General features: G+C 38.8%; 1 protein-coding gene across 1 annotated transcript in view; it reads right to left on the bottom strand.

The window, feature by feature from the left end:
• The window catches only part of LOC140404159 (circularly permutated Ras protein 1-like), a 175,850-nt gene that overhangs the window by 101,998 nt on the left and 58,049 nt on the right, over positions 1 to 15,803 (bottom strand). The window contains exon 7 of the mRNA XM_072492576.1: positions 14,480 to 14,568. Coding sequence (XP_072348677.1) covers positions 14,480 to 14,568 — 89 coding nt within the window. The remainder of the gene's footprint in view (positions 1 to 14,479; positions 14,569 to 15,803) is intronic.

Genomic DNA, 15,803 nt, shown 5'->3' with positions numbered 1-15,803 from the left:
GATTGTAGATCTTTCACTCGTAGACATTTTAACCTATGTGAAACCTCAAAAAAAATTGAATCAAAGTATGATATCCCCAGAGGACAGTGGTCCTTCAATAATATCAAGAGAGCATGGGGAAAATGCACACGATTACACGGTGCAGAACGTGTAAAATGGTCCCTGGTAATTACGGGACAGATACACAGTCAGCAAGAGATCATTGTTAAAAATAAAAGTGATCATCAGCTTCAGTCCACTAAAGACCAACTAAGTGCAGTTCTTGAAGATTTGCAAGATGCAAAATCCAAACTTGAGCATTATGATGAAATTAGAACAGATTTGCAAAATAAAACCTCTGAACTCCAGCAGTTAAATGTTCAAATCGCAGAATTTCAAAATCAAGTTTTTAAAGTGGAGTCAGAATTCCAAAATCAAGTTTTTAAAATGGAGTCAAAATACCAACAGCTGCAATTAAATACTGAACGAAGTGATGATGAGTATAGATCTACTAAAAGGCAACTAATTGCAGTTGTTGAAGAATTGCAAGATGCAAATTCCAAACTTGAAACAGATTTGCAAGATGCAAAATCCAAACTTGAGCATTCTGATGAAATTAAAACAGATTTGCAAGTTGCAAAATCCAAACTTGAGCATTATGATGAAATTAAAACAGAATTGCGAGATGCAAAATCCAAACTTGAGACAGATTTGCAAAACAAAACCTCTGAACTTCAGCAGTTATCTTTTCAAATAACAGAATTCCAAAATCAAGTTGTTAAAATGGAGACAAAATACCGACAATTGCAATTAAAAACTGAGCAAATTGAACTTGAAAATTGCAAGTTAATCGAAGAAAGATGTGTTTTAGCTGAACACTGCAAAATTTCTGTGCAGAAATTTGAACAAACAGCACAAACTCAGAAAGCAGCCCAAGCGCCCCACCTAGTGGCACAATCGGCAATTGCACATCCAAGAACAAATGTCACGAATAAATCAGTTCCTTTGTCAGATGAATCAGACGAAGATAGTGTTCAAATCCAGCCCATGTTACCTGCTGCTCCAGCGGCGGCTGTTGCAGCACCTGCAGGAATATCAGCAGTAACTACAATTTCACCACCAGCGCTAGAGCAAACATGTACCCTTGCTTCATTAAAATCACTAAGGAAATACCACAATGTCTTTTCTGTGGTAGAGTAGGACACTGGATGGCAAAATGCTATCAAAAACAACGGATGGATTCAAGAGATGATAATGAAGTAGACAATGTTCACTACAATACATTTCCACCTCGTGGTCAACCATGTAACACGTACCAACAAGACACACCCAGTTTGGCTTCTGGTCAGCAACACTGGCTAAGCAACTACAACCATGGTTTGCTTTTACAGTTAATCAACAACAGTATCATAATAGCCCAACTGTTTACCACATGGCTTTACAGAATCATCTCAGGCAACTGCCTGTTCGGCCTTCCACCATTATCCAATATGAAGATGATGTTCTGATAACCTCTATCAATAAAGATGATCATGACAAAGATTTACGGATGGTCTTGAACCACCTCAGTACTAACAGTCACAAAGCTAGCTTTCACAAAGCACAAATTGCCCAGAAAGATGTTTACTTGGGACAGGAAATTTCCAAACGAAAAAGGGAACTTACTCAGAAGAGAACGGCTGCCATCAAAGCAGCTAAAGAACCCTCAATGTATCGCTAAAAAGTTGCCAAGAACTGTCAACTTAAGAAAACTGTCATTCTGAACGTTGCTTTATTAATTTAAAGAAATTAACATATCTTGTTAGCTGTGTTTCCTTTAACAGAATCGACAAATTCATCTACAGAAAATCAAGATACAGCACAAGATTGGTTCAGTTATATATTTAATAAGTTATTGTATTTGATATTTTAAAATAAATGTTTAAAATTAGCCTGGAAATTAAAACTTCAAACAATGTGGAAGCTGGTTTTTTAAAAAGAAAACCAACAATCTTTGATTAAAAGCCAAAAGAACATATTGTTCAAAGAAATTTGATAACGGGAATTTGGCAGCAATCCAACTTTTACTCCCAGTCCATTTGAGTGACAAAAAAAAAGTTTAAAGATGCGAATGGCATCATTCCAAGCTATATGCCTCTTTTTGTCTCTGCAAGAAAATTAACCCTTTCAACAAGCTTTTGTGTATTATCCAGAAGATGTCAAAGACTTGACATCAATTTTGATAATCATTTTACCATTTATTACTAGATCATATGTTCAACTTTTATTGTATAATCATTTTACAAGAAGTTATTATTAATTACCAATGTGATCAAATTTGATTAATTTATTAATTATAATAATTATTTTGAAATGCCTGTTGCAATGTTAATTCCATTTTATTGTTTAAAACTGCAATGATTCTTTGCGCTTTTACCTATCCTATCGCATTAATGATGTATTTTAATCTTTTCTGATATATCTCAATTTTTCGATTTATCAAAGGGCCGACTGTAGAAGCCAAGTATTTCAAATACAACTAGTATAGGTAAAAGATAGCTGTTTAAGCATAAATGTTGAGCCCCAGTTTTTAATACCCATTTATACAGCATAATTCACTTTTACTGAAGTCCGTTGTTCTGGCAAATGCATATTTTCAAAGACAGTGTGACATTAAAACAGCAAGATAATTTGACACTGCTTGTGCTAATTGTCAAGGACAGGGACTGAATACACAGCAACATTGTTCACAATGCAGATAACAGCTGGGTCAGAAAAGCTGATGTTGCACATTGAAGATGGACGGCTTGCCATCAAATCAAATGTGTTTGAGTCTAACCCAAACCAATTAGGATTATATTGGGGTGTAATTAGATGACTTAAGACAGATATGAAAGTGTATAACTAAAAAGTTTCTCCCCGCCATTTTAGGTTTTATTGTCTTTGAAAGTGTGTTGTCTGTAGTGTATTGTTTTTGGGGGGGGTGTGTGTTGAGGAGATGTCTTTGTGTTGTCTTTTCTGTTAGTTTAGTCAGTTTTGTCCTTTATAGTCTCCATTTTAGGTTAGGTTTGGGGGTTCTGTCAGTCTACCAGTCTGTGTCAGTGATGTTAGTCCACTTTTGACTTTGACTTTGAGTTTAGCTGAAGATTAGCTTTCTCTCTCTCTTCATGTTTCATTGCCAGACTTTGACCTTTTAAAAGTTACTTTCGAGCTGTCTGCCTTAGCAAAGAAAGATAATGTCTGTAATTCTCTGAAAGCTTCGAATTGTCTACGAATTGCCTTTTAAATGACTTTCAAATTGTAATCAAGCGACTACAAATAAAACAATTCTTTTTGGCACCTGAGGAGTTTATACTGCAAATTTCTGCTGAGTTCCAGTATTCGCAAAGTGCTACTGATAACCGAATAGCAGAGATGATATAAATTCCTTCAACTATACACAGTCGAATAATAGAAGGAATCGAACAACTTAACACAGTCTACAAATAGTACAAATCTTATAACTTGTCGTATTGCGCCAGGACTTGATTCATCAACTAAGCTTCCCCCAAGCTTGGCGTAGTTCGACAGGTTAAGATTCCTTAAATTTAAGATTCTTTAATTGGCGTAGTCAGGCAGTCGGGGGGGGGAGTACTGAGGACGACCTTCGGAGGCCCAGGTGACGACGGAAAGCTTCGAAGATAATCGGAGGAGGTCGGGAACCTTCGGGAAGCTTCGGAGATAATCGGAGGAGGCCCAGAAGACAGCCGGAACCCACGGCTAGACTGGGGTAAGAAATATCTTTTTCACCCATTAAAAGTCTTAAAGCCGCATCAATCAGTACTTCGACCCTTGAAAAGAACATTTTTTATATACTGTGTTAAATAAATCAAGTGCCAGTCGGTCGGTCAGACTATCAGACGTGACTGGAAGATGAGTCACTGCAGTAACTAAAATAAAACGTCAGTCAGCGGTCAAGAAAAGTTATGGCTGATCCTAATCAAAGTGTAGATTCAGAGCCTTTAGCAGACAGAAAATTACTCCCCACTACATCCAAGGGGGGTGCTGGAATACCAGATGTTTCTGTTGAAGATATGTTGGGGGATTGTAGATCTTTCACTCGTAGACATTTTAACCTATGTGAAACCTCAAAAAAAATTGAATCAAAGTATGATATCCCCAGAGGACAGTGGTCCTTCAATAATATCAAGAGAGCATGGGGAAAATGCACACGATTACACGGTGCAGAACGTGTAAAATGGTCCCTGGTAATTACGGGACAGATACACAGTCAGCAAGAGATCATTGTTAAAAATAAAAGTGATCATCAGCTTCAGTCCACTAAAGACCAACTAAGTGCAGTTCTTGAAGATTTGCAAGATGCAAAATCCAAACTTGAGCATTATGATGAAATTAGAACAGATTTGCAAAATAAAACCTCTGAACTCCAGCAGTTAAATGTTCAAATCGCAGAATTTCAAAATCAAGTTTTTAAAGTGGAGTCAGAATTCCAAAATCAAGTTTTTAAAATGGAGTCAAAATACCAACAGCTGCAATTAAATACTGAACGAAGTGATGATGAGTATAGATCTACTAAAAGGCAACTAATTGCAGTTGTTGAAGAATTGCAAGATGCAAATTCCAAACTTGAAACAGATTTGCAAGATGCAAAATCCAAACTTGAGCATTCTGATGAAATTAAAACAGATTTGCAAGTTGCAAAATCCAAACTTGAGCATTATGATGAAATTAAAACAGAATTGCGAGATGCAAAATCCAAACTTGAGACAGATTTGCAAAACAAAACCTCTGAACTTCAGCAGTTATCTTTTCAAATAACAGAATTCCAAAATCAAGTTGTTAAAATGGAGACAAAATACCGACAATTGCAATTAAAAACTGAGCAAATTGAACTTGAAAATTGCAAGTTAATCGAAGAAAGATGTGTTTTAGCTGAACACTGCAAAATTTCTGTGCAGAAATTTGAACAAACAGCACAAACTCAGAAAGCAGCCCAAGCGCCCCACCTAGTGGCACAATCGGCAATTGCACATCCAAGAACAAATGTCACGAATAAATCAGTTCCTTTGTCAGATGAATCAGACGAAGATAGTGTTCAAATCCAGCCCATGTTACCTGCTGCTCCAGCGGCGGCTGTTGCAGCACCTGCAGGAATATCAGCAGTAACTACAATTTCACCACCAGCGCTAGAGCAAACATGTACCCTTGCTTCATTAAAATCACTAAGGAAATACCACAATGTCTTTTCTGTGGTAGAGTAGGACACTGGATGGCAAAATGCTATCAAAAACAACGGATGGATTCAAGAGATGATAATGAAGTAGACAATGTTCACTACAATACATTTCCACCTCGTGGTCAACCATGTAACACGTACCAACAAGACACACCCAGTTTGGCTTCTGGTCAGCAACACTGGCTAAGCAACTACAACCATGGTTTGCTTTTACAGTTAATCAACAACAGTATCATAATAGCCCAACTGTTTACCACATGGCTTTACAGAATCATCTCAGGCAACTGCCTGTTCGGCCTTCCACCATTATCCAATATGAAGATGATGTTCTGATAACCTCTATCAATAAAGATGATCATGACAAAGATTTACGGATGGTCTTGAACCACCTCAGTACTAACAGTCACAAAGCTAGCTTTCACAAAGCACAAATTGCCCAGAAAGATGTTTACTTGGGACAGGAAATTTCCAAACGAAAAAGGGAACTTACTCAGAAGAGAACGGCTGCCATCAAAGCAGCTAAAGAACCCTCAATGTATCGCTAAAAAGTTGCCAAGAACTGTCAACTTAAGAAAACTGTCATTCTGAACGTTGCTTTATTAATTTAAAGAAATTAACATATCTTGTTAGCTGTGTTTCCTTTAACAGAATCGACAAATTCATCTACAGAAAATCAAGATACAGCACAAGATTGGTTCAGTTATATATTTAATAAGTTATTGTATTTGATATTTTAAAATAAATGTTTAAAATTAGCCTGGAAATTAAAACTTCAAACAATGTGGAAGCTGGTTTTTTAAAAAGAAAACCAACAATCTTTGATTAAAAGCCAAAAGAACATATTGTTCAAAGAAATTTGATAACGGGAATTTGGCAGCAATCCAACTTTTACTCCCAGTCCATTTGAGTGACAAAAAAAAAGTTTAAAGATGCGAATGGCATCATTCCAAGCTATATGCCTCTTTTTGTCTCTGCAAGAAAATTAACCCTTTCAACAAGCTTTTGTGTATTATCCAGAAGATGTCAAAGACTTGACATCAATTTTGATAATCATTTTACCATTTATTACTAGATCATATGTTCAACTTTTATTGTATAATCATTTTACAAGAAGTTATTATTAATTACCAATGTGATCAAATTTGATTAATTTATTAATTATAATAATTATTTTGAAATGCCTGTTGCAATGTTAATTCCATTTTATTGTTTAAAACTGCAATGATTCTTTGCGCTTTTACCTATCCTATCGCATTAATGATGTATTTTAATCTTTTCTGATATATCTCAATTTTTCGATTTATCAAAGGGCCGACTGTAGAAGCCAAGTATTTCAAATACAACTAGTATAGGTAAAAGATAGCTGTTTAAGCATAAATGTTGAGCCCCAGTTTTTAATACCCATTTATACAGCATAATTCACTTTTACTGAAGTCCGTTGTTCTGGCAAATGCATATTTTCAAAGACAGTGTGACATTAAAACAGCAAGATAATTTGACACTGCTTGTGCTAATTGTCAAGGACAGGGACTGAATACACAGCAACATTGTTCACAATGCAGATAACAGCTGGGTCAGAAAAGCTGATGTTGCACATTGAAGATGGACGGCTTGCCATCAAATCAAATGTGTTTGAGTCTAACCCAAACCAATTAGGATTATATTGGGGTGTAATTAGATGACTTAAGACAGATATGAAAGTGTATAACTAAAAAGTTTCTCCCCGCCATTTTAGGTTTTATTGTCTTTGAAAGTGTGTTGTCTGTAGTGTATTGTTTTTGGGGGGGGTGTGTGTTGAGGAGATGTCTTTGTGTTGTCTTTTCTGTTAGTTTAGTCAGTTTTGTCCTTTATAGTCTCCATTTTAGGTTAGGTTTGGGGGTTCTGTCAGTCTACCAGTCTGTGTCAGTGATGTTAGTCCACTTTTGACTTTGACTTTGAGTTTAGCTGAAGATTAGCTTTCTCTCTCTCTTCATGTTTCATTGCCAGACTTTGACCTTTTAAAAGTTACTTTCGAGCTGTCTGCCTTAGCAAAGAAAGATAATGTCTGTAATTCTCTGAAAGCTTCGAATTGTCTACGAATTGCCTTTTAAATGACTTTCAAATTGTAATCAAGCGACTACAAATAAAACAATTCTTTTTGGCACCTGAGGAGTTTATACTGCAAATTTCTGCTGAGTTCCAGTATTCGCAAAGTGCTACTGATAACCGAATAGCAGAGATGATATAAATTCCTTCAACTATACACAGTCGAATAATAGAAGGAATCGAACAACTTAACACAGTCTACAAATAGTACAAATCTTATAACTTGTCGTATTGCGCCAGGACTTGATTCATCAACTAAGCTTCCCCCAAGCTTGGCGTAGTTCGACAGGTTAAGATTCCTTAAATTTAAGATTCTTTAATTGGCGTAGTCAGGCAGTCGGGGGGGGGAGTACTGAGGACGACCTTCGGAGGCCCAGGTGACGACGGAAAGCTTCGAAGATAATCGGAGGAGGTCGGGAACCTTCGGGAAGCTTCGGAGATAATCGGAGGAGGCCCAGAAGACAGCCGGAACCCACGGCTAGACTGGGGTAAGAAATATCTTTTTCACCCATTAAAAGTCTTAAAGCCGCATCAATCAGTACTTCGACCCTTGAAAAGAACATTTTTTATATACTGTGTTAAATAAATCAAGTGCCAGTCGGTCGGTCAGACTATCAGACGTGACTGGAAGATGAGTCACTGCAGTAACTAAAATAAAACGTCAGTCAGCGGTCAAGAAAAGTTATGGCTGATCCTAATCAAAGTGTAGATTCAGAGCCTTTAGCAGACAGAAAATTACTCCCCACTACATCCAAGGGGGGTGCTGGAATACCAGATGTTTCTGTTGAAGATATGTTGGGGGATTGTAGATCTTTCACTCGTAGACATTTTAACCTATGTGAAACCTCAAAAAAAATTGAATCAAAGTATGATATCCCCAGAGGACAGTGGTCCTTCAATAATATCAAGAGAGCATGGGGAAAATGCACACGATTACACGGTGCAGAACGTGTAAAATGGTCCCTGGTAATTACGGGACAGATACACAGTCAGCAAGAGATCATTGTTAAAAATAAAAGTGATCATCAGCTTCAGTCCACTAAAGACCAACTAAGTGCAGTTCTTGAAGATTTGCAAGATGCAAAATCCAAACTTGAGCATTATGATGAAATTAGAACAGATTTGCAAAATAAAACCTCTGAACTCCAGCAGTTAAATGTTCAAATCGCAGAATTTCAAAATCAAGTTTTTAAAGTGGAGTCAGAATTCCAAAATCAAGTTTTTAAAATGGAGTCAAAATACCAACAGCTGCAATTAAATACTGAACGAAGTGATGATGAGTATAGATCTACTAAAAGGCAACTAATTGCAGTTGTTGAAGAATTGCAAGATGCAAATTCCAAACTTGAAACAGATTTGCAAGATGCAAAATCCAAACTTGAGCATTCTGATGAAATTAAAACAGATTTGCAAGTTGCAAAATCCAAACTTGAGCATTATGATGAAATTAAAACAGAATTGCGAGATGCAAAATCCAAACTTGAGACAGATTTGCAAAACAAAACCTCTGAACTTCAGCAGTTATCTTTTCAAATAACAGAATTCCAAAATCAAGTTGTTAAAATGGAGACAAAATACCGACAATTGCAATTAAAAACTGAGCAAATTGAACTTGAAAATTGCAAGTTAATCGAAGAAAGATGTGTTTTAGCTGAACACTGCAAAATTTCTGTGCAGAAATTTGAACAAACAGCACAAACTCAGAAAGCAGCCCAAGCGCCCCACCTAGTGGCACAATCGGCAATTGCACATCCAAGAACAAATGTCACGAATAAATCAGTTCCTTTGTCAGATGAATCAGACGAAGATAGTGTTCAAATCCAGCCCATGTTACCTGCTGCTCCAGCGGCGGCTGTTGCAGCACCTGCAGGAATATCAGCAGTAACTACAATTTCACCACCAGCGCTAGAGCAAACATGTACCCTTGCTTCATTAAAATCACTAAGGAAATACCACAATGTCTTTTCTGTGGTAGAGTAGGACACTGGATGGCAAAATGCTATCAAAAACAACGGATGGATTCAAGAGATGATAATGAAGTAGACAATGTTCACTACAATACATTTCCACCTCGTGGTCAACCATGTAACACGTACCAACAAGACACACCCAGTTTGGCTTCTGGTCAGCAACACTGGCTAAGCAACTACAACCATGGTTTGCTTTTACAGTTAATCAACAACAGTATCATAATAGCCCAACTGTTTACCACATGGCTTTACAGAATCATCTCAGGCAACTGCCTGTTCGGCCTTCCACCATTATCCAATATGAAGATGATGTTCTGATAACCTCTATCAATAAAGATGATCATGACAAAGATTTACGGATGGTCTTGAACCACCTCAGTACTAACAGTCACAAAGCTAGCTTTCACAAAGCACAAATTGCCCAGAAAGATGTTTACTTGGGACAGGAAATTTCCAAACGAAAAAGGGAACTTACTCAGAAGAGAACGGCTGCCATCAAAGCAGCTAAAGAACCCTCAATGTATCGCTAAAAAGTTGCCAAGAACTGTCAACTTAAGAAAACTGTCATTCTGAACGTTGCTTTATTAATTCAAAGAAATTAACATATCTTGTTAGCTGTGTTTCCTTTAACAGAATCGACAAATTCATCTACAGAAAATCAAGATACAGCACAAGATTGGTTCAGTTATATATTTAATAAGTTATTGTATTTGATATTTTAAAATAAATGTTTAAAATTAGCCTGGAAATTAAAACTTCAAACAATGTGGAAGCTGGTTTTTTAAAAAGAAAACCAACAATCTTTGATTAAAAGCCAAAAGAACATATTGTTCAAAGAAATTTGATAACGGGAATTTGGCAGCAATCCAACTTTTACTCCCAGTCCATTTGAGTGACAAAAAAAAAGTTTAAAGATGCGAATGGCATCATTCCAAGCTATATGCCTCTTTTTGTCTCTGCAAGAAAATTAACCCTTTCAACAAGCTTTTGTGTATTATCCAGAAGATGTCAAAGACTTGACATCAATTTTGATAATCATTTTACCATTTATTACTAGATCATATGTTCAACTTTTATTGTATAATCATTTTACAAGAAGTTATTATTAATTACCAATGTGATCAAATTTGATTAATTTATTAATTATAATAATTATTTTGAAATGCCTGTTGCAATGTTAATTCCATTTTATTGTTTAAAACTGCAATGATTCTTTGCGCTTTTACCTATCCTATCGCATTAATGATGTATTTTAATCTTTTCTGATATATCTCAATTTTTCGATTTATCAAAGGGCCGACTGTAGAAGCCAAGTATTTCAAATACAACTAGTATAGGTAAAAGATAGCTGTTTAAGCATAAATGTTGAGCCCCAGTTTTTAATACCCATTTATACAGCATAATTCACTTTTACTGAAGTCCGTTGTTCTGGCAAATGCATATTTTCAAAGACAGTGTGACATTAAAACAGCAAGATAATTTGACACTGCTTGTGCTAATTGTCAAGGACAGGGACTGAATACACAGCAACATTGTTCACAATGCAGATAACAGCTGGGTCAGAAAAGCTGATGTTGCACATTGAAGATGGACGGCTTGCCATCAAATCAAATGTGTTTGAGTCTAACCCAAACCAATTAGGATTATATTGGGGTGTAATTAGATGACTTAAGACAGATATGAAAGTGTATAACTAAAAAGTTTCTCCCCGCCATTTTAGGTTTTATTGTCTTTGAAAGTGTGTTGTCTGTAGTGTATTGTTTTTGGGGGGGTGTGTGTTGAGGAGATATCTTTGTGTTGTCTTTTCTGTTAGTTTAGTCAGTTTTGTCCTTTATAGTCTCCATTTTAGGTTAGGTTTGGGGGTTCTGTCAGTCTACCAGTCTGTGTCAGTGATGTTAGTCCACTTTTGACTTTGACTTTGAGTTTAGCTGAAGATTAGCTTTCTCTCTCTCTTCATGTTTCATTGCCAGACTTTGACCTTTTAAAAGTTACTTTCGAGCTGTCTGCCTTAGCAAAGAAAGATAATGTCTGTAATTCTCTGAAAGCTTCGAATTGTCTACGAATTGCCTTTTAAATGACTTTCAAATTGTAATCAAGCGACTACAAATAAAACAATTCTTTTTGGCACCTGAGGAGTTTATACTGCAAATTTCTGCTGAGTTCCAGTATTCGCAAAGTGCTACTGATAACCGAATAGCAGAGATGATATAAATTCCTTCAACTATACACAGTCGAATAATAGAAGGAATCGAACAACTTAACACAGTCTACAAATATTACAAATCTTACAACTTGTCGTATTGCGCCAGGACTTGATTCATCAACTAAGCTTCCCCCAAACTTGGCGTAGTTCGACAGGTTAAGATTCCTTAAATTAAAGTTTCCTTTACAGCCCCAATATCTGCACACCCCCTCCACCTTTCAGGTCCCCCATTCGCCCCCCACCCCACGCTTTGTGGACATAGGAAATATAAGCAGGAACCTGCCCCACCATTTAATATGACCAAGGCTCATCTATGCCAGTCTCAACTCCTTTTCTGTGCCATTTCCCCACAGCCCTCTACTCCTTGATGGACCCCTTGTAGAAGCCAGGTATTTCGAATACAACTAGTATAGGTAAAAGATAGCTGTTTAAGCATAAATATTAAGCCCCAGTTTTAAATACCCATTTATACAGCATAATTCACTTTAACTGAGGTCCGTTGTTCTGGCAAATGCATATTTTCAAAGTCAGTGTGACATTAAAACAGCACAGTTGCAAGACAATTTGACACTGCTTGTGCTAATTGTCAAGGACAAGGACTGAATACCATAGCAACATGAAGGCACCATTGTTCACAATGCAGATAACAGCTAAGTCAGAAAAGCTAATGTTGCACATTGAAGATGGACGGCTTGCCATCAAATCAAATGTGTTTGAGTCTAACCCAAACCAATTAGGATTATATTGGAGTGTGATTAGATGACTTAAGACAGAAATGAAAGTGTATAACTGAAAAGTTTCCGCCCGCCATTTTAGTGTCTTTCTCTTAGTCTTTGTGTTGTGCTGTGTTGTCTGTCTGCCCGCACCCCCCCAGGACCCCGGAGCCCACCTGCGCCGCCTTGTCCCGCCGGTAAGGTAGGTGGTTTAATTTACGTCGGCGGGACAGGCATTTTATCGGCGGGACTTCAGCCCATCCGGGCCGGAGAATCGAGCGGGGGGTCCCGCCAACCGGCGCGGCGCGATTCCCGCCCCCGCCGAATATCCGGTGCCGGAGACTTCGGCAACCGGCGGGGGCGGGATTCACGCCAGCCCCCGGCGATTCTGCGACCCGGCGGGGGGTCGGAGAATTTCGCCCCTGGTCTGTAATTCTCTGAAAGCTTTGAATTGTCTACGAATTGCCTTTTAAATGACTTTCAAATTGTAATCAAGCGACTACAAATAAAACAATTCTTTTTGGCACCTGAGAAGTTTTAACTGCAAATTTCTGCTGAGTTCCAGTATTCGCAAAGTGCTACTGGTAACCGTATAGTGGAATTGATATAAATTCCTTCAACTTTACACAGTCGAATAATACAAGGAATCCAACAACTTGGCATAGTCCAGAAATATTACAAATCTTACAACTTGTCGTATTGCGCCAGGACTTTGATTCATCAACTAAGCTTCCGCCAACTTGGCGTAGTTCGGCAAGTTAAGATCCCTTCAAATTAAAGATTTCAACAATTGGTGAGCCAGCCAGGAGTTAACATTCTTTCAAATTAAAGATTCCTACACCCCTCCCTCCTCACCCCTCCCCATGGGCCCAAACCCTGGCAGTGCTAACTTGGCACCTGGGCACCTTGGCAATGCCTGACAGGCCTCCTGCCAATGCCCTAGGCACTGCGGTGGTGTCACCTGTGCACACTGGCAATGCCAGGCTGGCAATGCCAGGGTGCCTGGGGAGTGCCAGGGTAACACCTGTGCCATAGGTCTCGAATGGCCTGTGAGACCCCCTGAGGTTCCTTCACACCTGGTCCATGTTTGTGGAAACCAGTGCTAAACGGGGCCTTTTCACAGGCGTTGGTTCCCTGGCGCCGTGTGAAAGCGGCATCCGGGTATTTAAATGAGCCCATCAGATCACTTAAATCTGTAGATGGAGTTTAATCCGGACAAATGTGAGGTAATGCATTTTGGAAGGGCTAATGCAGGTAGGGAATATACAGTGAATGGTAGAACCCTCAAGAGTATTGAAAGTCAAAGAGATCTAGGAGTACAGGTCCACAGGTCATTGAAAGGGGCAACACAGGTGGAGAAGGTAGTCAAGAAGGCATACGGCATGCTTGCCTTCATTGGCCGGGGCATTGAGTATAAGAATTGGCAAGTCATGTTGCAGCTGTATAGAACCTTAGTTAGGCCACACTTGGAGTATAGTGTTCAATTCTGGTCGTCACACTACCAGAAGGATGTGGAGGCTTTAGAGAGGGTGCAGAAGAGATTTACCAGAATGTTGCCTGGTATGGAGGGCATAAGCTATGAGGAGCGATTGAATAAACTCGGTTTGTTCTCACTGGAACGAAGGAGGTTGAGGGGCGACCTGATAGAGGTATATAAAATTATGAGGGGCATAGACAGAGTGGATAGTCAGAGGCTTTTCCCCAGGGTAGAGGGGTCAATTACTAGGGGGCATAGGTTTAAGGTGAGAGGGGCAAGGTTTAGAGTAGATGTACGAGGCAAGTTTTTTACGCAGAGGGTAGTGGGTGCCTGGAACTCATTACCGGAGAAGGTAGTGGAAGCAGGGACGATGGGGACATTTAAGGGGCATCTTGACAAATATATGAATAGGATGGGAATAGAAGGATACGGACCCAGGAAGTGTAGAAGATTGTAGTTTAGTCGGGCAGTATGGTCGGCACGGGCTTGGAGGGCCGAAGGGCCTGTTCCTGTGCTGTACATTTCTTTGTTCTTTGTTTGTTCTTTGACCTTGTGCAGCAAGTTCTGTGGTGTAGGGCGGGGGGGGCATTTAAAAAAAATCAGTTTTCCTTTTAAAAAAGTCCAGGGACCTGGCCCTTCACTTCTTTTTGACAAAGTGTCAGCAGTGTATCAGATGGATATCCTCTGTTTTTACCACCCAAGTTGACACTTTGCTCAAAGAAATGGCTGAATTTCGTGCTCCAACTCTAATGGTTAATGCTGAACAGAATCAGAACACTCCTTCTCTTAATCATTATATCACATTCAATGGGCCCATGGAGAGTGTGTTTTACTCACTGTGGCATGCAAATCCTGCACCTTGCTGAAAGTTGACATCGCTGCTGAGCAACTCTGACAATAGACGGGAGCATTCTTTTGAGGCTTCACTGCAAACCAAAACATTCAATGCTAGGACACTACAGTCAACAAGAAACAAAATCTGTGTGTATTTCACATCAACTTTAGTCTGTAAATGCACAAATATTTCTACGCAGTTTCTATTATATCTCAAAGGTTAAGGAATAAACAATACTCTGCAAACCTTAACACCACAGTGGAGCATCTTAAACATCAAGGCCAGGATTTCTGTGGAGTTGTGGAGAGTCGAGGTCCTTTAAGATACGGAAGTCATCACCATCCTGCTATTTCTAACAGATCCTATTTTTGTAGGGTGTGGGATGGTGTTAGGGATGGAGACAGGACATGACTCCTCACATGGGAAAGCCAAGCTCAGCAAGGTCATTTGAACTGTCATCAAACAGAATCCATTTTCACTGGAGAAAAGGGCTTTATCCCACAGCGTTGGAGTTACAAATCTCGAGAAAAGGCATAAATACTCTTGAAGAGCAGATAAGGTCTGTAGAACTGCCAACTGTCAAGCTATTGAAATGGCCAGTCTTTTAAACTTAGCGTTTAAAACTGTCTGTCTGTGCCTGTGCGTCGAATAAAAACTTCCATCAATTTCAATGGCTGTCTGTTGACATAACCCGAGGTGCTATCATTATAGCGTTATTAGCAGTTGGCTGCTTTTTAAAATTTGTTCATTCACAAGATGTGGTGTCACTGGCAACACCAGCATTCATCGCCTATCCGTAATTACCCTTGAGTGGGTAGTAAGCTTAAACTTCTGCTGGTTTACGCAGGTACACCCTGTCAGGAAGGGACCCAGTGACAGTGAAGGAACAGTGATATTCTTTCAGGTCAGGATGGTTGCGTCCTGGAGGAGAATGTGCAGGTGGTAGTGTTTCCATGTATCCGCTGCTCTTGTCCCACAACCTGACATTATCACAGTAGATGTTGGAAGTTCACAACTGATTGACAGTTCAAAGATATTATTAAAATATTGGGCGGGACTCAGACTTGAGTCAAAGTCGGGTACAACAAAGCTGCTGAATCAGCTGTCTTTAATGTAGGATTATGAATCAAAATGTCTATTTTTATAGAAGATTAAGTGCTTGAAGCAGTGTGTATGTATTGAATGGGCTTTTGTGAATAGCACCTTTTTTATTATAGTAAAATCTATAATAGATATTTAGAACTTTATTTTACTCCATCTCTGCATGACTCCTGAGGTGTGTCTATGGTAGATACAAAATGAGGTGATATGGGCCACAAATTGTTA

Source organism: Scyliorhinus torazame, chromosome 29 (genome assembly GCF_047496885.1).
Source record: "Scyliorhinus torazame isolate Kashiwa2021f chromosome 29, sScyTor2.1, whole genome shotgun sequence".
Classification (NCBI taxonomy): domain Eukaryota; kingdom Metazoa; phylum Chordata; class Chondrichthyes; order Carcharhiniformes; family Scyliorhinidae; genus Scyliorhinus; species Scyliorhinus torazame.
Note: the sequence above shows the minus strand (reverse complement) of the source record. Positions and strands in the feature narration are given on the sequence as shown.